Genomic DNA, 23490 nt, shown 5'->3' on the forward strand with positions numbered 1-23490 from the left:
CAAATCCATTTAAGATTATTTGTAAATGTATATCTGGTATAGCACTAAGTTTTAAATAATTCTACAAAGAAAAATTATGACTTTATATCCAAAAAGTGAAATAATATGTATCTTAAAATAATCTCTAACAAGGGTAGAATCTTCATAAATAGAAAAGAAGACTCCTTAACTCCCTTCTCTCACACAATTTAAAAATATTATTAACCTGAACATTTCTGTTTTCTGGTATACTGTTGTCATTAGCCTTTGTGAAAATAAATTGTATTATTGTTGAAGTCTGTTTTCATTTGCTTGTTTTCCAGCTTAACAGTAGATAATGCAGCGTTAAGTGCAAAAGAACAGAGATTTTTCTTTTTTTCAGTCCTGGGAATTGAACCCAAGACCTTAAGCCTGCCAGACAGGTGCTCTACCACTGAGCTACATCCCTAGCTGACAGTGATTCTCGTAAGGCAGTGCATTGGTCAGGTCCAGTGTAACATGAATTTGTTTCCAGGTTTTCAAGTATCGGAATGACTGCCAGCACCCTGTTCTTTTCTCATCCCGGAAGCTGAGTGAACAAGCAGTGATGTGGAACCCCTGAGGCTGCTCGGCTCTGAAGAACTGGGAACTTGCACACTGTTGCTCTGCACCAGGCCACTCTCAGTAACGTCATTCTTTGGACTTAGCCTGGACAAAAGAAAAGAAGTTGACAGACATGGACACATGCACTTACATATACACACATACCTACATATCTACATACATGCATACATATATACATACATATCTAAGCACAAATACAATGCCAACCATCCTTATAGCTGCTTCTCATTTGCCATGAGTTTTTTCTTCTTCCAGTATCAACCTTTAGGAGGAACTAATCCATAAAAACTTAGCATATTCTATCACTTCAAAATAAAAATCCTGCCTTCAAATACGATCTTGCTGACTTCAGAAGTTTTATCAAGTGCTACTCATGTATGAGCAGAGCATGGTGTCTAATGGGGAACACAATTACTAAGGCCAGATTGCTGCCCCAGTTTAACACATATTTTGTTTTCCTACCACATATAAGATACCATGTAAGAAGATGGTAAGACTAAGGTGAATAAGACCTCAGTTCTGCCTTTAAGGAGCTTTTCAATCTAGTGGAGGATAAAAGCATGTATGTAGTTACAATGTGATCATATGAAAGCTGTCATGGACACAGAGAGATCAGTTAGTCCCATCTGAGGGCCAGGTAGTTAGCTGTCAGAATGCTAACTAATTCAATGCTTACCTGTGTTCTGATCACCTATGGAAATCTGGGAAAATTCATTAAGGATGTCAATATCTTTCCATGTTCAGAAAATAAAACATCTTAGTTATAATCATCCCCATGTAAAACGACAGCTCTGAGACAGTAATGTAATCTAGAATTTCTCCTAGTTTTTTGTAAGGAGGGGCACAGAGTCTTATGTATGTAGTCTAGTCCAGGCTGGCCTTGAATTCAGCCCACAATGGATTCAAACTAGATCCTCCCACCTCTCTTTCCAAATGTTGGGATCACAGTGTAATCTCACTCTGATATAATGCATATTAACGAAAACAACCTGGAAGATGAGTTGTAAATATTCACCTAAATATATAAGTAACTCTTAACAATTTACCATAAAAAATAAAAATTACTTTCCCATGGGGGTGGGGGAGCGGGGAGGATTGAATGGGGGTGGGGGCAGGGGGAGGATATGAAGGGATGGGAAGGGGAAACAAAGGAGGAGGCTACAATGCTTGATAAGAAATGTACGCATCATCTTGCCCATGTAATTGTAACCCCTCTGTACAGTATTTTCACAATAAAAAAAATACTTTCCCACTTAACAATATATTTTAGGCTTGTTCTTAAAACTAAGAATTAAACTACTAAATGCCATGTTTATAAGGCATTAAGAGTATCTAGACACATGATAAAATGTTTACTTTCCAAATGTGTCATATTATAATAAAAATAGATAATGCAGTGGTTAAAGCTGGCAAATACTTTTGAGAACACCATTCAAGCTTACCTTCCTTCACTCTGAGCGCCTTCACACACACTGCTTTTCTCCCTCACGCTGCCTGCCCTGCTTTTCTTGTCCACCTGTTCCCCAGAGAGTTTGGAGCTGGACACAGCTGGGGAAGCAGGTTCACCATGGTCCTGTTCCCTTAGTTTGGGGGTGCATGCTCTGTCAGTTCTCAGGTCTCTCATGGCTGCCTCTGGGGAGGTCTGAATTTCTGTCAAAGTTTCTTGTCCTAAGTAATCATGGTCAGTGATGGCCACTGAAGAAGTGCCGTGATGTGCTGTGGCTCCTGTGCTGGTTCCCATGGATTTGGAAATCACCTTCAGCTTATGTGAACTTGGTTTGTAGTGCTTCTTTTTGTGTTTTACTTTAGAATTGTGCTTTAAGAAAAACTCACATGACTCCTGCAGCACTCTTCGACTTTCACTGATGGGACTATAGGAAAATCCAAGGAGAATTTACTTAATACACTTCAAGTATTACAGCAGAAGCCACAAAGGTTATCATGTGTCATTTGCCAAAAATTTTCACTCATTAAAGTTAGAAATCCTAAATGACGGATATCAGTTATAAAATCTGTAATTACAAATCTATGAAATATATGGATTTCAAAAAGTAAAATCTTCTGTATATGCTTTATTGTCCTTTATCAACACAAATAGTAAACTGGTTAAGGAATTAAATAGAGTGATAAAGGGGGCAAGATTGATTGGAATTCACATGGGAAAACAGCACAAGAAGCTCCCTTCCTGCACAGCTAATGCAAACTAACTAAAAGAAAAAACCTCGCAAGGATAATTGTCAGGGAAGCTAAATTAAGACCATCCTTATATCCCATGTAAAAATAAAAACTACACAAAGAAATTAAATAGTCAAAAATCAAAGATTGAAGGTAAGGAAATTCAAACCAACATGAAACAATGGACTGATTGTTTTTGTATTATATATAAATAAACCAAATATAAAAGTAAACCAGAAGAAAAGAGAATAGGGAACATAGTTAAAATAAACAGTCTGCTTTTTAACTTCACAGTTAACAAGTTGCAGTGACATAACTGTGGGTGTGCGGCAGGGGCAGGCATAGGGAAATACTGTAAACAAATAAAGCCCTGTTAAATGCAATTGTTCAGACTTCAAAAACTTACTAGTAAAAAGGTCTACACTGGGCACCAGTGGCTCATGCCTGTAATTCTAACTACTCAGGGGGCTAAACTCTGAGGATTGCAGTTCAAAGCCAGCCCGGCAGCAAAGTCTGTGAGGCTCTTATCACCAATAAACCACCAGAAAGCCAGAAGTGGCGCTGTGGTTCAAGTGATAAATTGCTTGCCTTGAGCTAAAGAGCTGAGGGACAGTGCCCAGGCCCAGAGTTCAAGGCCCATGGCCAAAAAAAAAAAAAAAAGGTCTACAGTTCTGAAAAAAAAAATCTTTTTGATGAGGCTGGGAAGGTGGCTCAGTGGTAGAGCGCTTGCCTTGCATGCCTGAGGCCCTGGGTTCGATTCCCCAGCACCACATAAGCAAAAAGAAAAAAGCTGGAAGTGGCGCTATGGCTCAAGTGGTAGAGCGCTAGCCTTGAGCTGAAGAGCTGAGGGACAGTGCCCAGGCCCAGAGTTCAGGCCCCACGACTGGACCCAAAAAAAAAAATCTTTTTGAAACTGGAGCATTCATTAATTGAACCAATAGGGAACAATTTTCCCCAACTATACAATGCATTATATACAATGTCTATAGCTAAAGCGAACCATTTACTAACACATGCATATCTATATTGTGATCTGGTATTCTATAATTTTGAGTTCTTACTCTTTTGTAAAAGCTATTGGTATTGGGATCTAATTATTAGAATAATGTCAGATAATGCAATAGGTTCTTACTCTCGTTTGCGATTTCGTTTGAAAAACCCAGCCCATTCTGCACATGTTTTTTTGCTTCCAACCCAGAAGACAGCAGAGATGCCAACAATTAATGTCATCAGGTATTTTATCATAAATAAGGCCAGGTCTGGCCGAGCTTTTGTTTTTGCCTACAAACAAACAAACAAATAAACAATGACATATTCAAAATGTAAAGTCTACACTGTCAACTTGTTAAGCTAGAATAAAAACTATGACTTCAATTTTATCACAAAAGGTTTGAAGTAATATAATAAATAATACTTTAAGTGCAATATATTTTTCATCTAAGTTCTGAACAAAGAACCATTGTATAGGTGTCAAAATATATCTCTTCAAATAGAAAAATAACATATTTAAAAGCAATCTTCTAAATTGGGGTATGATTCCCTGGCCCGTTTTCTATCTTGTATGCATAGCATTCTCTTGTAAAATCATTTCCTCTAAATATTTACCTATTTTCCCCTTACTATAATCCACCGCAAAGATCCACCCAAATTCATAACATATTTTACAGTATTTATGCATTCACTTGGATGACTAGAACAAAATAAATATTAGTGAGGTGGAAAAATGTAGAAATTTCATAAAAATTATAATGCTATTGCATCAAGCATAACCTTCAAATATTAGTTTTAAATGTGTAAGTATCATAATATTCCATGTCCTGCATGATAGCTCACTTTTTGCACTTATTAGCATTTCTGAGAGCATTCTAGATCAGTACAAGTAAGGCCTTTCTATCTTTTTAGCTTAAAACCTTTTATGAGTAAACCATAATGTACTCAATTATCTTTAAAGATATTTAGATTACTCCCAACCTACTTCCATTTGCAAATAATGTTGTAGTGATTATGTAAAATAATTTCTAAGTTGATATACTGTAATGATAGTGCTCATGTTCAATATAGTTAACATCATACCTCAGTATGGAAGAAAAATGTACAAAATTTATTATTATCATTACTACTGCTGCTATCACTATTCTTTTGCAGTGGTAGAGACACAACTCAGAGCCTGCCATGTGCTAGGCAAGTGCCCTACCCTGGAGCTACATTCCCAGACCAATTGAAACAACCTTCCTTCCTTCAACTGAAGCAACCTTCCTTCCTTCAACTGAAGCAACCTTCCTTCCCTCTTTCCTTCCTTCTCCTCCCTCCCTCTCCTTTCTTCCTTCCTTCTCCCTCCTTCCCTTCCTCTCCTTCCTTCCTTCCTTCCTCCCTTCCTCCCTCTTCCTTCCTTCCTTTCCTTCCTTCCTCCCTCCCTCCCTCTCTCCCTCCCTCTTCCTTCCTTCCTTTCTCCCTCTCTCTTTCTTCTTTCTTTCTTTCTTTCCTTCCTTCCTTCTTTCTTTCCTTCTTCTTACTGAGTTACCCTGCCTGGCCTCAAACTTAGAATCCTCCTGCCTCAGCCTTTCTTCCTGCCTCAACCTTCCAAGCAACTGGGATTATAGGTACACTGAACACTGCAGCCAACATTTAATTTTAGTTTTCTATTGAAAAACTCCACTAAAATGCTTTTAGAAATTACATAGTTTCAGAAATTTACTTTTTCAAATCTTAAAAATACCACCTATATATTAATCTTAAGTATCAAACTTTTTTTCAACTGCTTTTTAAGAAATGAGAGAATGGGTTAGGCAAAGATGAAATTCTATTTTCATAAGCATGTACTGTTAAAATTATATAATATGATGAAATTAAATATACCTCAATATAGGGTTTTTCTACTAACTGAAGAAGTAAAACCAATCAATCCTTAACTCAGTAGAAATTACTTTCTTTTTCTTCCTCTGATGAGCCTATTCTTCTGGCTCTGTTCTTCCTTACTATTCACCTTGCCTTTGTAATTAAATTTGTGTGTCACTAATAGGACCTGAAGTCAGTGCTCTCCCTTGGCTTTATTGCCCAAGAGTCTCTCAGTTTGTCTGTCTGGGATAATTTTGAACCAAGATCCTTAGATATCAGCCTCCTGAGTAGCTAGGATTACAAGCATGAACCACTAGCACTCAACTTTAATTTTGAAGAGAATGAGGCACTTTACTACTATGACTAAAACTTCAGCTGAAGGAGAAAACTTTTGGGATACTTCTGATATCTAATTTTCTGTCCATGATGAATACAAGTATATGCCTAGGAACACTTTCTATGTTAAAAGTGCATAGTGACAAAATCCAAATGATAGCTCTTACCTGATAAGGACATGGGATATGGTACTGGCGACAATGATCAGAGACCCAGGTTATTTCCCAGGTAAATCTGTTCACTAACTCATAGATGTAACATCCAAGGAGTGTCACTAAGGGCACAAGGTATAGGCCACTGAAGACTCCAATTCGAATCATAAACTTCTTCAGTTTCTCTTGGTTCCGGCCATCATGCTGTATAACTTGGCGCACATGATTTAAGGAAATAATGCCAGCTAAAAGGAGAGACAGCCCCACAAACACACAGAGGCACAATGGCAAAAGCACAAAGTAGCGAGAAGCATCCAGGTCATAAAGGCCAATGAAGCACACTCCACTAATGTTGTCTCCTTCCACTTTGTTCATCGCAAGAAGCATAACAGTAAGAAAACCTGGTATTCCCCAGGCAACAGCATGAAACCACACTGCTTTTTGTTCAATGGCTTCACAACTCCATTTCCTTCCTGCAGCTAAGAACCAAGTGATGGTCAGAATCACCCACCACACAGTGCCAGCCATTGTGAAAAAATACAAAAACATAAATAATACACTGCAAGCCTTATTTTGAGATCCTAGGACAACCGTATCACCAAGGTCCAGCTTTTCATCTGCCCTATTACAGGCAGTGCTGTTGCCCAGCAAAAATCCAATGAAGTACATAAGAGATACAATGCTGTAACAGACAGAGTAATATATAATTGGTCTTTCTGGGTATCTGAATCTTCTAACATCAATTAAGAAAGTAAGAAATGTAAAAAGAGTTGCACAAAGACAAAATATTGAAACTATTCCAATAAAACTTTTTGCAAAGTCTAGCTCATCACTTTGAAAATACATGTTGGGGCATGGAGGTGCACATTGTTCAATTCCCAGAAACTTATAGCCTTGTCCTCCAGAAGTCTTAAGATGCCTTGGACACCAAAATCCAATATCTCTTTGTACTTGTTCTGTTTTCTTCTGAGGACCAAGCACTTCTGTGTGTGGGTCAGAAGTTACAGGAACAGTGTCATCACAATATTGCAATCTGTAAAGAGAACCGAAGAGTTAAATATATCAAGTCAACATTTTTTATTTGCTACTTAACCCTATGCTTTCTAACTATAAAGTATTTCCTTATGAATTCATAATTGACGGGAAGACATACAGTTCTACATAGCTTACAGGTTAGGATTCAGTAGAATGTTTTTAAACTGATCTAAAACTTGTGATGATCCATGATGCCTTATCATTCTAATAGATATTTAAATATACAAGGCAAGTAAATATGAAAATATACTACTGGGAAAACAAAGGTCAAATAACAATTACTAAAATAACATGTTTTTAGAACTAGTTAAAACTTAAAATTTAGATGAATGGTTGTCTGAAAAAAAAGAGTACAGGCTTGCCTATGTACAGCATATGAATTGTGTTTGAGAAATTTACTTTTTTTTCATTTTGCAGTGTTGAGAACTGAACCTAAAGTTTAGCATTGCACTTTACTGATATAATTCTTTAATTATTATTTATTCCTTCTATCTCATGGGAGGGTAAGAGCTAGGTCTGTTTGTTGTTAATTGAGTGTCTGTAACACTCAATGTCATTATATTTGGCATATACTAACTGTGCAAAATACATTTGATGAATAAATAATAAAAGCCTGTTACTAAAATTCTGGAGAAATTAATTTATATCAAAATATCAGTTTTCAGTGAAAAACATAACTTACTTGTCACATTCAAGTTCCTCAGGCCATCTGATCCCAAATGTGTCAATTAAGTTTTTGCAATCAGAATATACTTTTTCACAAAATTTTCGACAAGGTGGAACCACATGAATTTGCTCTGTGCAAGTTGGTACAAAAGCTTCACAAAGGAATGTCTCAACATTTGGTGAACAATCCAGATTTGCAAGAGGAAGAAAATGCTGTTACACAAAAATAGAATGATAGTTAGAATACAGTTTAATCACAAATGAAGCAGGTGCCAGTGGCTCATGCTGTAATCCTAGTTATTTAGGAGGCTAAGATCTGAGAATCACATTTTGAAGCTAGCCAAGGCAGGAAAGTCTATAAGACTATCTCCAAGTAACTACTCAGAAAAAGCCAGAAGTGATGCAGTCGCTCAAGTGGTAGAGCACTAGCCTTGACCAAAAGAAGCTCAGGGACAGAGCCCAGGCCTACAGTTTAAGCCCTAGGACTGGCAAAAAAAAAAAAAAAAAAAAAAAGAAGAAAGAAAGAAAGAAACTAATTTCCTATTTACTTTTTCATAGATACTCCCAAAACGGTCTTTAAATCTCTCTCTTTTTTTTTTTTTTTGGTCAGACATAGGGCTTGAACTCAGAGCCTGGGCACTGTCTCTGAGCTCTTTTGCTCAAAGCTTGCACTCTACCACTTTAAGACACAGCGCCACTTGTAGTTTTCTGGTTGTTAATTGGAGATAGTCTCATTAACTTTCCTGTCTGGGCTGGCTTTGAGCTGCAATCCTCATATCTCAGCCTCCAGAGTAGCTAGGATTAGAGGTGTGAGCCACCAGAGCCCAGCTTTAAATCTCCTTTTGAGTACATTTAAAACTTAACTGTTGAGTTCAAGAATGAACTTTCTTACAGGGCAAATATGTTTAATTCTTTTAGAATGCCAACACTGGTTAATCTAATAATGTTGATGTTCATGTACAGTGCAGAGGATAAATCAATTGTTAAAGACTCAAATGTCTTTGGACACCATGCAGGTAAATGCAAAGGAAGTACCTGGGGAGCAACTGTCACTCAACTCTAGCAACTTGTCATTTGGAAATGTGAGAACAGAACTAACTGTCAGATATATCCATTTTTCGGAAGAAAACAGTACTTGAATCTTGTGTGAAATCTCTCAAATCTTGGATTTTGTAGGGGGTGGGGCTGTACTAGAGTTTGGACCCAGGGCCTTTGAACTGCTGAGATATTCTACCACTTGAACTGTGCTCTCAGATATTTTTGCTTTATTTTTCAGGTGGGGGTTTCATACTTTGTTTGAGCTGACCTCAGACCTCAATCCTCCTACCTATGCCTCCCAATTACTTGGGATTACACACATGAACTACTATACTCAGCTTGTTCTATGAGGTAGGAACCACTTCATCTCTCTGCCCCCTCCCCATTCCAGCTGGCTTTGAACAGTAAACCTCCTAGCTCTTCCTTCCAAATAGATGGGTTACAGGTATGAGTCATTGTGCCCAGTCAGATTTTGGTACTTTATATACTTAATTAAACACCACGCAGGACAAACACAACAAAACATCATGGGGACAGAGTTAGTGGAGCTGCCACTTTTGTTGCATACACAAGAGCATTTCAGACTTGGGAGGGATCTGAAAGAACCTTAAAGTCAATTGTTCTCAAAGTATCTGTGTGAGCGTGTGCTCATATCTTGCTTGCCAAGAAGCATTTCTTAAAATGAGAAGTTACAAAGAGGCCTGATATATCCAATAAATAAAGGCCCAGCTGTCTGGCTGAGAAGGAAACCCTCCCTGCTAAGATGTCTCAGTTTTCCCCTTTGCCAGTGACCTCAAAGCACCTCCAGCCATCACAGATTGAAAATCACTGCCCTAGTCCAAATCTCAGATCACAGTGAGAAGACTAAAGCCAATTTCTTATGGAAATTATTATTGAAATTCCACAATGTACTCTGGCTAGAATTGAGTTCTTATTCCTGATCTCAGACTTTAGCAAAACAATGGCTACTGGTAACAAATCTATGCTGTCATTTATTCAGCACTTAGAAGCTAGGCACTGACCTTTTCCACATAGTACCTATGCATTGAAAGCTTTTATCTCTAGCCCACAGATGAAGGAAGGGCCCCAGGAGTCAAGAAAAAAAGCACTAAATAGCAGGAGTTGTCTAAATCCCCTCCACATGGCTCTAGAGTACATATGAAATCCCCAGCCTTTATACTGTATAGTGTGTAACCTATTCTCCCTGAGAACTACCCTTGCCCAGATACAAGAACAAAATGCCAGCAAAAATGAAGGGGTGAAAATGTATCAAAAGAGAAGGTAAGAATTCTACCTGAAGGAGCTGCCCAATTCAAAAAAAAATTCACAAGTCACTTTATCAAAGATTCAAGCTGTGCTTATCATTCTACATCATGCTATACTTCCCAAAGCAGAGATATTTGGGGACTCATTTAGAAGCAAAAAAATATGGGCCAGACTACTATTGAATTCAATATGCCAATTTAGTATACTGGTCAGTTAATCAACACAAACAGGATGAAAATATTTCCTCAATCTCTTAAAGTAAAATTCTTGATAGGAATCAATGTTCTTCCAAAAAATGTCTAGGCACCATTTTTAGAAGCCAAATCTCAAGATGTAAAGACTACTAACATAACTGGTTATAATCATTCTTCTTCTTTTTTTTTTTTTTTGGCTCCAGTTGTGGGGCCTGAACTCTGGGCCTGGGCACTGTCCCTCAGCTCTTCAGCTCAAGGCTAGCACTCTACCACTTGAGCCACAGTGTCACTTCCGGCTTTTTTCTTTTTGCTTATGTGGTGCTGAGGAATCGAACCCAGGGCCTCTTGCATGCAAGGCAAGCGCTCTACCACTGAGCCACCTTCCCAGCCCCTATAATCATTCTTCTGTCTAGTTTTATATTCTGAAATCTGTCATAATATTACACTAGGATTGAGCACATTAAGTGCTGTCTAAACTTATGAACTAAGAAAATATTCAAACTCCTTGGTCTCTTTAGTCTATCCTCCTCCCCCACTTCCTGATACGAGAGGTGCTGTATGTTTTTTTTTAATGTTTTAGCCATACCAGGCACGAGTGGCTCACACCTGTAATCCTAGCTTCCAGGATGCTGAGATCTGAGGATCATGGTTTGAAGCCAGCCCAGGCAGGAAAGTCTCCAATTAACCACCAAAAAGCCAGTAGTACAGCTGTGGCTCAAGTGGTACATACAGTACTTTCCTTAAGCAAAAGAGCTCAGGGACAGACCCTGAGTTCAAGTCCCAGGACTGGCACACACACACAAAGTGTTTGTTTTTAAAAACAACATTTATATATACATACACATACACACACACACAAACACACACGTGCCTAAGCAGAGATATCTTGGCAGTGCCTTGTCTTTCTTAGTACTGAAGACAGGATATGTAAACACGTCTCCCATTTATGAAGCATGAATCAGAATCCCAATGGAACATGGAACCAAGGCAAGAAACTGTATTTGATCCTCAAATCAGGATTTATGCTTTCTACTGCTGCCATTTACCCAGTAACTTGCATGAAATGATAAATGTTTTACTTCCTAATTTACCATAACATGAAGAAGGAAGCTCTGTTCTAGTGATAGTGATAGAAATCAAGGAAAATCAAGAAATTTGAAAAGTGAATAAAAATTGTGGTCGACTTGAGCAACAGACTCAATAAAATGTAAAAGATCCTAGAATGTTCTCTATTATACTTCACAGAACAAATACTATCAAAGTATTTCTAAAATCCAGAGTAACTTCTTTAAGAAGTCAATGGACTGCTGTTGCTCACTTTCATGAATATACTCCGTCTTAGGCAAGTCATCTTGGAAAGTAGGATGGGTAACAATGTTGTCAGACACCGTGTACTCACATACTGTTTTGCAGAATGGGAACTTCCTTGTACAACTACTTAACGATATAATAATAAAAAATTAAAGAAAAAAAGTAGGGCCTAAGAAGAATAAAAAAACAGAATTTGCATCATTTCCATAATGAAGTCCTGCAATTTAATAGAAACATTTCTTGACATGGAGCATCAGAAATTTTAAATTATTTCTACAAAAGAGCTTTCCTTAGAAATTAGAGAAATGTAATTATTAATTGGTGGGTATTGCAAATCAATTTTAACTTAAAACTTCAAATATTTGTAAAAAGAATTGTAAAGAGTTACAGTTCTGAGGAAACTACATATCGTTACCTGTTCATCAACGGTTAATGAACATATGACAAATATACATGATAGAAGTAGTAAGGTTTTGTGGCACATTTTCAATGAGAGGAAATAATCACCAACACAATACATTTATCTTCCTGTGGTCTGATGAACCTTGGGAACATGCCCTCTCCCAAGGGCATGAAAATTGAGATACTACTGCATGAAATTCCAAGGAACAGGAGAGAAAGTCTACCAGCACAGTGTCTCCAGAAGAAGCAATCAGGGTACTTTCCCTGCAAGTGCAACTCAACATCACCAAGGAAGGTAATCGTGTGGTTCTATACAGAAAAAACAACAGTAGCCATTATATACACTGCTGATTAGAATGCTTTCTGGTATTTATTTTGCTGCATCTGACTAATATTTTACTTTAAGAATAGCTATAGCCAGGCTATGTCATATTCTGTGAAAAACAAAGAGTCGCATGAAGCAGGTCCTCTCCCAACACACCATGAACAGGATAGAGAACGAGCAGGAAGGGAGGTTAACTGATAGTGAGACAGGCTCCACTACATTCTTCTAATCAGAAAAATGAAAACTTTTAAATACCACTGCACAATAGTCATAATTTTTTAAGAAGATCCAATTTCCCTCCATTCCTTTATTTTTAATTAAACAAGGACATTTCAATAGTTCATATTAATAGGGGAAAGGAAAGGTTTTATGGCTCACTTCCTTTAGACTGTTTAAAAGTGGAATGCCACATACTGTTCCAAACACAATACAGGACTTTGCTTTTGCCTGGACCTCAGTGAAGGCAATTCAAAATGAAAAATACAATATTCCTGTTTTCATTTTCCCTAGATTAGTCTTCTGGTTGAAATCAGTCTCTCAAGGGATGTCAACCTCACAACCAGAGAAACAATGCTCTAGATAGGAAACAAAAGGAACACAATGGAAAACCAGCAGCCAATTGTTTTTCCTATTAGGAATTACACTGCAATATCCTTTTCATGACAAAGCCAAGTAACTATTTAAAGTCAGAAATTAACTCTTTGTAATACGAATGACTTTAGATTTAGATAATAAAATAAGGAAAAAACATTTCTCATAATTTTTGAAGTATAACTGAAGAACTATCTCAAGTCAGATGCTTTTGTCCTGGGATAAATTTAATTTTAAAAAATTCAGTGGGCTCCAGTGGCTCATGCCTGTAGGCCTAGCTACTCAGGATCGAGGTTTGAAGCCATCCTGGAAGGAAACTGTAAGAGTCTGAACTCCAATTAACCAACAACATGCTGGAAGTAGAGCTGTGGCTCATGTGGTAGACCTCTAATCTTGAGCAAAAAAAGCTTAGCAATAGCACCCAGGCCCCAAGTTCGAGCCCCAGGTCCAGCATGCAGATGCATCTGTGCGCACGTGCACACACATACACACAAATATTCACGTGAGGTCTGGAAATATAGTGCAGGAGGAGAGCACTTGTGCAAGGCTCTGGGTTTATTTCCATTACCACAAGAAAAGAAAAGAAAATATGTGGAGGGTAAGTAACATATTACTCATTCACAATAATGTTTATTATATAGTAACACCTTTTTCTTCTTTGCCTGTACTAGGTTTGACCTCAGGACCTGAACACTGTTCCTTCAATTCTGCACTCAAGGCTGGCACTCCACTTCTTGAGCTACAGATCTACTTCTAGCTTCTTGGTATTTGATTGAAGAATCTCAGGGACTTTCATGCCCAGGCTAACTTCAAATGGCAATCATTAAATCTCAGCCTCCTGAGTAGCTAGGATTATAGGTATGAGCCACTAGTGCCCAGCACTTTGAACACTTTTAAGTATATTAAACTAGAGTTTAGCAAATGGATCAAATATGATCCACTGACCATTTTTTTAGATGCTGCCAAGTTCTACTGAAACATCTCTACTCATTTGTTCATATATTATCTGCAGCAGCTTTTCTGCTACAACTGCATAAGTGAATAGCTGTGAGACTGCATAGTCTGTAAAACCAAAATTGACACTTTACAGAAACTGTTTCCACTCCTTGCTCTTAACCTGTGGGCCTCCAACATTAACATTCTTAACAAACACTGGACAGCTTGTTAACACAGTTACTAAAGCTCTATCTTCAGAGATCATGATTCAGTAGGTAGGTGGGGTCCAGTCTTCCACTACTAACAAGCCCATAAGCTTGTTATGACCAAGCTGATCTATGTACTAAACTGTGAGAACACTGCTCTAAACCATTTCATATAATCACAGATCAACAACAACCATAAATGCCTAAACTCTATAAAATAGGCTATCACAAAATGAAAAGTGAAGCACAAAAGAGGAATGAGCTTCCTAACTGATGGGATTCTTGGTGGCAACAAACATAAAACTGAGACAGATGTGGTGATAGCAATGCAACATTCAGGAGGCTGAGGTAAAAGGGCAGAGTTTTTAGAACAGCTGGGGCTACATAGCAAGCTATAGGCCAGTCTTTAAAAACTAGTAGAAGAGTAAGACGAAGAGGGAAGAGGAGGAGGAGGAGGAAAAGGAGGAAGAAAGGGGGAGAGGGAGGAGAAGGGAAGAGAAAATACAACCAGTTGCCATAATCATCAGCCCCTACTCTAATATTAATTCACTGAAAATTCAACAGTGACCAGGAAGCAAAGTTAGTTAGATCAGATGTGTAAAATCTAATCTTAATATTTAAGTAGAGTGTAGAAAATGGCTTCAGTAGTTATGCTTGGGAGAAAAGAGTAAGAAAATCTCATTCAAGGCAGAGCTGTTGCTTTAACTGAGACCTGAAGAAACTGAAGAGGTGAAGAAGAGAAAAGAGCAGGTAGAGAGCACACCAAAAGATACAAAAATACAAAAAGGGACAGGAGAATGGATTCAGGTCTTGCTAGTATGTGCAATGTGGAGAGGAAAGATGGAAGCTGGACAGGAAGGAAGGGTCTCACATGACAAGCCTTGGGCACCACTCTGGATTCAGGTTTTTATTTCTCTGATTTTAAAGACTTATGGTAGAGAATTTTTTTTGGGGGGGGGAGGGTCCAGTCGTGGGGCCTGAACTCTGGGCCTGGGCACTGTCCCTCAGCTCTTCAGCTCAAGGCTAGCACTCTTATGGTAGAGAATTTTAACCTCAAGGTGGACTGCAAAGATTTATATCTTAATAAAATCATCTTGGCACTAATAAAGCAGAGGATAAGGATGTTATTTGTCAGAACAAGAATTTTGTAATCAAGACACTGATGAGATGAAAAATGAAGAGATGAAGTTGAATAGAAGTTTAAAAAGTCACCTAGTTTAATTTTTCTCTGAAACTCTTTTTTATCCATGAAATCTGCAAAGAAGTAAAAGACTAAATTTAAATAGTACATTCTGAATCTTAGTAAATATTGTCCTGTTCCTCCAATAAGGTCAAGGGAATTAAAGATGAAATTATGCATCATATAGATTGTTCCATGCAGATTGTTCCAGATCCTAGTGCTCAAATCCTGGACAAATAATCACTTCTCTGGGCTTCAGTAGCCTCATCTGTATAATAAAGGAGTCATGAGTTCAGTCATAAATAATAGTATCTTTCAATATAAAATTGGCTCATTTTATAATCCTGCTCATTTTATTTATTCAATATGTTTAGAAGGAATTAATGGCATAAAAAGAGGTTAGGAAGCTCTGTATAATCTTTAAGTTCACGTACAGCTCTTAAATGACAAGATTTGGACAATTCAATATGGAAGCTAAAGAAAATGCTGCTGGCCAAGGACAAATAGGAATGCAACAGGAAAAGCAACACTACAGACTAAGAAATTATATATGGATGAAAAGTCTGACCCACGTTGATATTATTTTGCCCTTTCTTTTCTCTTTTCCCTTTTTTGTATTCTTAAGTTAAGCTGGAATTAATACTGTTTGGTGGCTTACTTCCTGTATATCCTTTTGTAACCGACTTAAGTGAGATTTGTAACAAAAATACTGCCAGTATGATGATGGATCCTGCCTGTAATCCCAGTACTCAAAACTCAGAGATGACAGGATCATGGTTCAAGTACAGCAGCAAGACCTCAAATGAACATATAACTTGGTTATGGGGGTGGCACAGATAGACAGATCAAAGTCAGACTGGCTGGCTCTGGACAAAGACCCTATCTGTAAAAAAGGCCTAGGGTATAGCTCAAGTGGTAGAACACGTGGAAAGCTTGAGGCCCTAAAAACTTCTTTAGTAAATGCTATAATAAAGTATAATACATGTCACCTCGATAAGCTAACACACAAAATTACCTGGGAAAGAAGGTAGGTAAAGAAAAAATACCTTTTTTAAGCCAGAAAAGAAGTGGTTGGTTTTAAAATAAATGTGTGGAATAAAAACTTAATTGTTGCTGGGCACTGGTGGCTCACGCCTATAATCCTAGCTACTCAGGAGGCTGAGATCTGAAGATGGTGGTTCAAAGCCAGTCCAGGCTGAAAAGTCCGTGAGACTCTTATCTCCAGTAAACCACCAGAAAACTGGAAGTGGCGCTGTGGCTCAAGTGGTAGAGCGTTCACCTTGAGCTTAAGAGCTGAGGGACAGCGCCTAGGCCCATAGTTCAAGTCCCACGACCAACCAAAAAAAAAGCAACTACTTAATTGTTACTGCCTTACAATTATAGGTCTTTAAAAATAGCATGGATGTGTCTCTCCACTGTTGTTATACTGGCATCCTTCAATAAGTAACTTGATCTAAACGATAGGAACTTACTCACTACTGGCTTTCAGACTTAATCTATGTGCAGTTCTGCATAGAAGGGAAATAAAATGCTTTAAGAACATTACTGAAAAATGAGCTATAAAACATTCATTGCTATCAGGGAAAATGTGAGTGGACAATGTTTTTTTTTTTTTTGCTTTATGGTATCCCCATTACATAACCTAATTTAAAACTGATTAGGGCATCAAATGATTAACCAAGGGAAGTCTTACTGAATCATTTGTTCAATATTCAAAAGGTTATCTTGAACTGTAAGGATGTACCTAAGCAGAGTTCTTGCTTACCGTGAGTGAGGCCTTGGATCAATCTCCAGTATACAAAGAAAGAAAGAAAAGGAAAGACATTCCACTGGATTGAAGAACTAGTAAACAATTTCAGTAATATAATCGTATGTCTATTTTGTATTTAAAAGCTTTCCTATTCTAGACATGAATCTACAATGAGGTAGTCAGATAACCATTCAACTAAACAACAGTAGAAAACAATCAAGGCTGCGAAATCAGAAGTCATTTTTAAACAAGCATCTATAGTAGATTGGGGGCAGGGGAGGTCTTAGAAACCACTTTTAAGACTTCAAACAGTTTTTCTGCAGAAAGACTACAAATATAATACATTAGTCTTTTTTCCTCCAGGAAACTTATCAAGCCAACTGATCAGTTACAGGAGGGCAGCTGCCTGTCTGTACAGGCAGCTGTTTCTTCTCACACCTCCCTACAAATTTGCATATCTCCAAACCAGAGACTATAATAGGGAACTGAGGTATACCTGAGGCAATCTTTACTGTCACTCTGCTCCTCACCTAACTTGTGCTTTCATTTAATAAGTATCTTAAAAAGAATACTTAAGTGCTATGTTGTTATTTTTTTTTAAAGTCACTTTTAATAAAATACTACCCTCAGCCCATATTCCAATGGTTTCTTCGTTTTGGAAAAACTGAGCCATGCAAACATTACAACCACTTAGGAAAACATGTTGTGAGGGAAAGAAATGTATTCTTTACCTGACATATAACTGTAACCCCTCTGTATATTACCTTTATAATAACAACAAAAGTTGTTGTTTTTCCACTTTTAGTCCAAGCATTATAGATTATATGTTCAGTGAATTTAAAAACAAGTTCAGGATTTACATTTTTTGATAGTCTATCATACATAATAAAATGCATAAGATATTCAGAAATCACTCATAACTATACTTCATTATAAAACAAACCCTATCTTAAGCAAATTCACTAAAAGGAGACCAAAATGTATACAAAATATGTCAGTAATTTAAATTTTCAAAAGAAATTTTCAAACTGACTTGTACAAAACTTGAAGAAATCCTTTATGTTTAAAGATAAAAGAGATTCTTATAGTTTTAGACCAAACCGTTTTTCAATAAAGTCGTGAAGAACTACTTGCCTCCATTTCTACAGCAGCAATACCCTGGTCGTAATGACCCATCAGATTGGGGAAGAATGTCATGTTGTAGGTCATTTTCATGCATCTGGGAACAGTGATTGGTTCACAAGTGAAAAGACTGTGCCCCCTGATGAGGGGTAGGGAAACACACGTCAACAAGAACGTGAGCATTTCCATTTTCTTCAAATTTCTGGTTTCACTACATGGCTTGGATTAACCACTCCTTTCATTATCAGAAGATTCCCATCCAAAGACAAAAGTGTTCAAATTCTTCATTTCATTATTTTTATCATTTTGAAGGAGGCTGCTTTCCTGAAAATAAGTTCCGGGGTCAGCTGCTGTAAAAACAATCCAGAGAGTGTTATCAGCAACAGTTGTCCCAAAAATCAAATACAAATCAAATTTCACTGTAGGTAAAAGAAAAAAAAATGATGGAAAGTTCCAACCTAGGAAGACACTTTCCCCCGGTTTGGCTTTGGACATTATCATTTTGCTGAGGAAATCTCTTCTCTGGGGAACTGCTGATTGAAGGTTTGTGCAGCATGAAAGATAGGGTAAGAGAGGGGAGCTGAGGATGAGTCCAGTGGGAGAAAAGAAAAAGATCATAAAATCGAAGGCAGACACACACACATACACACACACACACACACACACACAGCTGTTTGGCTTCTTGGTGGGTGTGGGGCAGGCTTCCGGACATTCACTGGTGAGTTTTCCAAAGCCCAGGTGGAGGGAGACCTGTAGGATTCTCGCTGGGGAGGAACGAGCTCGTTTTCCGGGGCTGGGGTGGCCGGGAGGGGCACTTCGCGAGCCTCCCGGGTCCGGGAAGGGTGACTGGGGACCCGGGGAGGACGGCTGGGGGCCTGAAGCAAGCATCTCTTTCCTTCCTCCCTCCGACGCGCTCTCCCCGCGCCGCCCCTCGGTGGCGGTTCCCGAGGGCGGAGGCGACCCCCGGGCCCCCGGGGCCCCGTCCGCCGCGCGCCACGCCCGGGCACCTGTCCCCCGCCCGCAGCCCGGCCCGCGTCCCGGCCGCGCGGGGCCCGGCGGGGGCTCCGCCTGGCAGGATCCGGCTCCCACTTCCCGGGAAACTTGGGGCCGTTGGGGCCGGGCCCGCCGCCACCGCCCGGCCGGCCGCGGCTGCCGGCCCCCGTGGGGCCCGGACGCCGCCCGGAGCCGCCGCCCCCGCCGCAGCTCGCCCCGCTCCCCACCGCACCCCCGGGGTCCGCCCGGCCCGGGGTGGAGGGGCTCACCTCGGGCGGGGGTCGAAGGTCACGCTCTCCCTCCCCGTCACGGACCCCCGCCACCGCAGACAGCCCCCAGGGGAGCGTCCGGGACTCCGGGAGCCGCCGCGGGGGCCGCACGCGGAGGGGGAGCCGAGCGTTCCCGCGAGACTGCGCCGCCAGGCCGGGCGGGCAGGTCGGGGCTCGCGGCGCGGGCGGGGGGGGGGGGGGGGGGGGCGCTGGCCCTCAGCCCGGCCCCGCCCGCCCGCGCCACGCCCGCCCGCCCGCCCGCGCCACCCTGCGCCCGGCCGCGGCCCCTCCACCTGACGCGCGTTCCCGGCCCAGCATGGGCCCCGCGACCTCTGAAACTTTCTGCCTAGCTTCCCTTAAACCAGAAAAGAACACTCACTAACTCAGGAAGTCAGGTGGCCCCGTGAGCGCGGGCCGCCCCGGCCTCGCCCCGACCTGTGCCTCACCAGGCATCACTTCAACAAATTGCTGATCCTCCGGGACGTGGTTTCTCCTCTGCAGACAGGTCATAGTCACAAGGAGGACGAATAGGTTTTGAGAACAGGGCCAAGTCCCTTCATTCATAGGCTCTGTAGGGAGCACCTTGCTCTAAGGGAGAGGAGATGAGATTGTACGTGAAGCAAATTAATTTGTTCAAACACTTGACAAATGCAAAGTGACGTGTGTGTGTGTGTGTGTGTGTGTGTGTGTGTGTGTGTGTGTGTGTGCGCTGGTCCTGGGGATTGACCTAAAGGCATGGGAGTTGCCCCTGAGCTTTTTTGCTCAAGGCTGGCATTCTATCACTTGAACCACAGCTCCACTTCTGGCTTTCTGCTGGTTAATTGGAGATAATTGGAGTTCCCTTCCTGGACTGACTTTGAACTCGGATCCTCACCTCCTGAAGAGGTAGAATGATAGGGACTGGGTGGAGGCTATTGGCAGAAAACTATGCTGCTACAAAAAAGAAGGAAAGAGAAAGAAAGAAAGGAAAGAAGGAAAGAAAGAAAGAAAGAGAAAAGAAAAGAAAGAAAAAAAGGTCCTATTTCAGTACCTAAGATGAAAGACACCATGCAATAACCAGAAGTCAAGAGTTTTGAGATTTGTCAAACCTCAACATTCGAAAAGATTGAGTTTGGAGAGAGGAATTCCTCCTCAGCCTTTTGAAGAAAAGGTAGTAATGAAGAAATCTTGAAGTCATTAAGGGCTGGACAGTTTATGTATTGTAGAACAGAATGTTTTTATGTAGGATATTCTCTGTAGGAAGAAAAGGTTTCTGTGGAGGAAGTTTCTGTGTGGGAAAAGTATTTCCCTCTAAATTTGTAAGCTTCCATACAGGAAGACTAGGTCTCAGCCAGGTATGACAGTGCTTGCCTGTAGCCTGTAGTCCTAGGTTATTTTTTTTTTCTTTGGGGGGTTGGGGAGAGGAGGATCATGAGTCCGAGGCCAGCCTGGGGTACTTAGTGAGACCCTGTCTCAAGAAATATTTCTTCTTACAAACTAAGTGAACCCTTTTCTGATCAGGCTAGGATACCTGTACCAAACAGTGCCATTTTAAAGTGATATATTTGAAACTCATGAACACATTTAAATCCTAGGTACTCAGGAGGCTGAGGATCTTGATTCAAAGCCAGCAGGGGCAGGAAAGTCTGACTATTACTCCAACTAAAAGGTGGAAATGGAAATTGGCTTAAGTGGTAGATCACTAGTCTTGAGCAGAAAAACTCAGGGACAGAGCCCAGGCCCTGAATTCAAGCCCTGGGACCAGCACAAAACAAAAACTGTCTAGGAATGAATTTAATTAATAAAAGACCTTTATAGTGAAAACTATAACACATTAAAGAAACGAAGACAGAAGAACATGGAAAGACTTATGCTCATGGATCGACAAGCCTGCTTGTGACTATTGACCTGTCTGAGACTGTAAAGGCTTAGGGAACAAATAACAGTGGTAATACTCTCAAATAAATCAGGCAGGGCTGAGCCCAGGCGTGGAAAAGAACAGAGGTAAACAAGTTAGAGCAGTAGGGAGGGCCCCTTCCCTCCTAAACTTCTCTCTCAATCCCTTCCTTGCCTTGGCCTTGAAAGCTCTACCCAGGATTCCAGTCCCTGCCAATGATGTGTGTGGATTTAATTACACATTGACTTCACTTAGGGCAGTCTATGAACATAACATAGAGGATAGTCTTTATTTAGAAAGTAACTTTCCCATGAAGTGCATTACCTGTTGCTCCCTGCTCTAAAATCAAATTGCTGCAGTGTTTGTAGCATAGCAATTAACCTTGGGATTGCATCCATTATGGTTGGCCAGAAATAATATAGCTTCTAATTACTACCTTTAGTATGACTAGAAAAATAAAATTTTCAGTACAGTAGTGACACTAAAGAGCCACATATTTTCATGACAGTTTGATTTATAAGATAGCCTCTTCAGAGCTCTGGTATAGTCATTTATAAATAGATTTATAATGCTAAAGAAAAACAGCTTTAGCTCTCTTACTGCTGTTAGTTGCATCTTGTGTCTGTGAGTTACCCTACAGGGTTTGTTTTTAGTGGCTTCAATATCTACCATCTGGTCATCATTAATAGTTAATATTTTAGCCTTTTTTCTTTTAGCAAAGCAGCAGCGTTAAGTCAATTATTTGAAACGGTATTTTCCCTAATGCTAATAACATTGAGAAAAGGGTTTCTTCCTCTAATTTAGTAGTTTGAACAGTGCCTAAATTAATTTCCTTTGGTATATAAATCCAGTGGTATCCCTATTTGCATACCATGGGCTGTGGCTTTAAAATATTGTCTTTAAGACAAATAGGATAAGTTCATGGATTAGAAGAATTAATGTTGTTAAAAGGTTTATACTACAAAAATAGCCTAGATCTACTGGTATTCGTATAAAAATTCCAATGGCACTTTTTTTAAACAGACATAGAAAATTATCCCTAGTACAGCACTACAAAAGAATCTGAAACCTGAAAAATTATAGTAATCAAAGTGATGTGTTACTGCAATGAAAACTGATGTGTAGGCCAGTAGAACATTATGTGGGATCTGAAATAAAGCTATACATGCACAGTCAACTAACTTATAATAAGGTCATTCAGAATACACAATGGAGAAACAATAGCATCTTCAGAAATGGTGTTGGGGAAGAAGGGACATCTGCATACAAAAGGATGAAATTACAGCTATAAATTTAATTTAAAATGGATTTGAATTAAGCATAAGACCTGAAGTAGGAAGATTCCTAAAAGAAAACATGGAGAGGGGCTGGGAAGGTGGCTCAGTGGTAGAGCACTTGCCTTGCATGCATGAAGCCCTGGGTTTGATTCCTCAGTACCACATAAGGAGGGGGAAAAAAGCCGGAAGTGACACTGTGGCTCAAGTGGTAGAGTGCTAGCCTTGAGTTGAAAAGCTGAGGGACAGCGCCTAGGCCCAGAGTTCAGGCCCACAACCAGACCCCCCTCAAAAAAAAAGAAAGAAAGAAAAAAAGAAAACATGGAGAAACATCTTTTGATGTTAGCGTAGCAATGATTTTTGGATATGACACTAAAGGCCAAATAACTAAAGCAAAAATAAACAATTGAGACTACATCAAACTAAACACCAGTTAAGACGATGATTATTTAAAAGGATACAAAAAGATACCTGATAAATGTAATCAGTGTGCAGAAAAATGACCATCCTTATATGCTATTTTGGAATATAAATTGGGAGAAAACTATATGGAGATTTCTCAAAAAATTAAACAGAACTATCATACAATCCAACAAGCCCACTTCTGGGTACGGAGCTGAAGGAAATGAAATCGGTGATCTCTAAGAAGTATTCACACTGTGGTGTTCATTGCAACGTTGTTCACATTAGCAAAGGTATGGAAACAACCTGAGAATTCTTTGGTGGGTGAATGAATTTAACAAATGCAGTCTGTGTGCACAAGTGCTGAGAGTCTAAGCCCCCCGTCGCTGCTATGTGTATACACCCTTGTTTGGGGCTTTTATTCAGCAAACTGTTCTTCTGTCAGACAATGTCATATTCAACTCTGTTCATATTAAACCACTGTGAAGCAAAAAAAAATGCAATCTAAGAGAAGAGGCCTCATACTATGTATTATATGATTCCAACATGTGACATTCTCGAGGAAAACTCTAGA

The 23490-nt window shown here is 39.7% G+C and overlaps 1 protein-coding gene across 1 annotated transcript; it reads right to left on the reverse strand.

Moving 5' to 3' along the window:
* Positions 1-291: 291 nt before the first annotated feature.
* Positions 292-19522, reverse strand: Fzd6 (frizzled class receptor 6). The gene is made up of 7 exons (XM_042673097.1): positions 19365-19522; positions 18115-18452; positions 7798-7994; positions 6096-7113; positions 3890-4038; positions 2025-2453; positions 292-666 (listed from the first exon to the last, which is right to left on the reverse strand). The coding sequence occupies exons 2-7, from the start codon at positions 18289-18291 to the stop codon at positions 498-500; spliced, it is 2139 nt and encodes a 712-aa protein (XP_042529031.1). The 5' UTR covers positions 18292-18452; positions 19365-19522; the 3' UTR covers positions 292-497.
* Positions 19523-23490: the final 3968 nt, after the last annotated feature.

This window comes from Dipodomys spectabilis, unplaced genomic scaffold, assembly GCF_019054845.1.
Source record: "Dipodomys spectabilis isolate Male_0828 unplaced genomic scaffold, ASM1905484v1 ptg000783l, whole genome shotgun sequence".
Classification (NCBI taxonomy): Eukaryota; Metazoa; Chordata; class Mammalia; order Rodentia; family Heteromyidae; genus Dipodomys; species Dipodomys spectabilis.

Excerpts from the sequence above, each read along its gene's own strand:
- Fzd6 (XM_042673097.1), bottom strand. The coding sequence starts at position 18,291 with ATGGAAATGCTCACGTTCTTGTTGACGTGTGTTTCCCTACCCCTCATC. Across the intron at positions 7,995-18,114 it reads TTGCTGCTGTAGAAATGGAG|CATTTTCTTCCTCTTGCAAA; the intron begins GCAAGTAGTTCT and ends TTTGTGTAACAG. Across the intron at positions 667-2,024 it reads GGCGCTCAGAGTGAAGGAAG|GCTAAGTCCAAAGAATGACG; the intron begins GTAAGCTTGAAT and ends TCTTTTGTCCAG.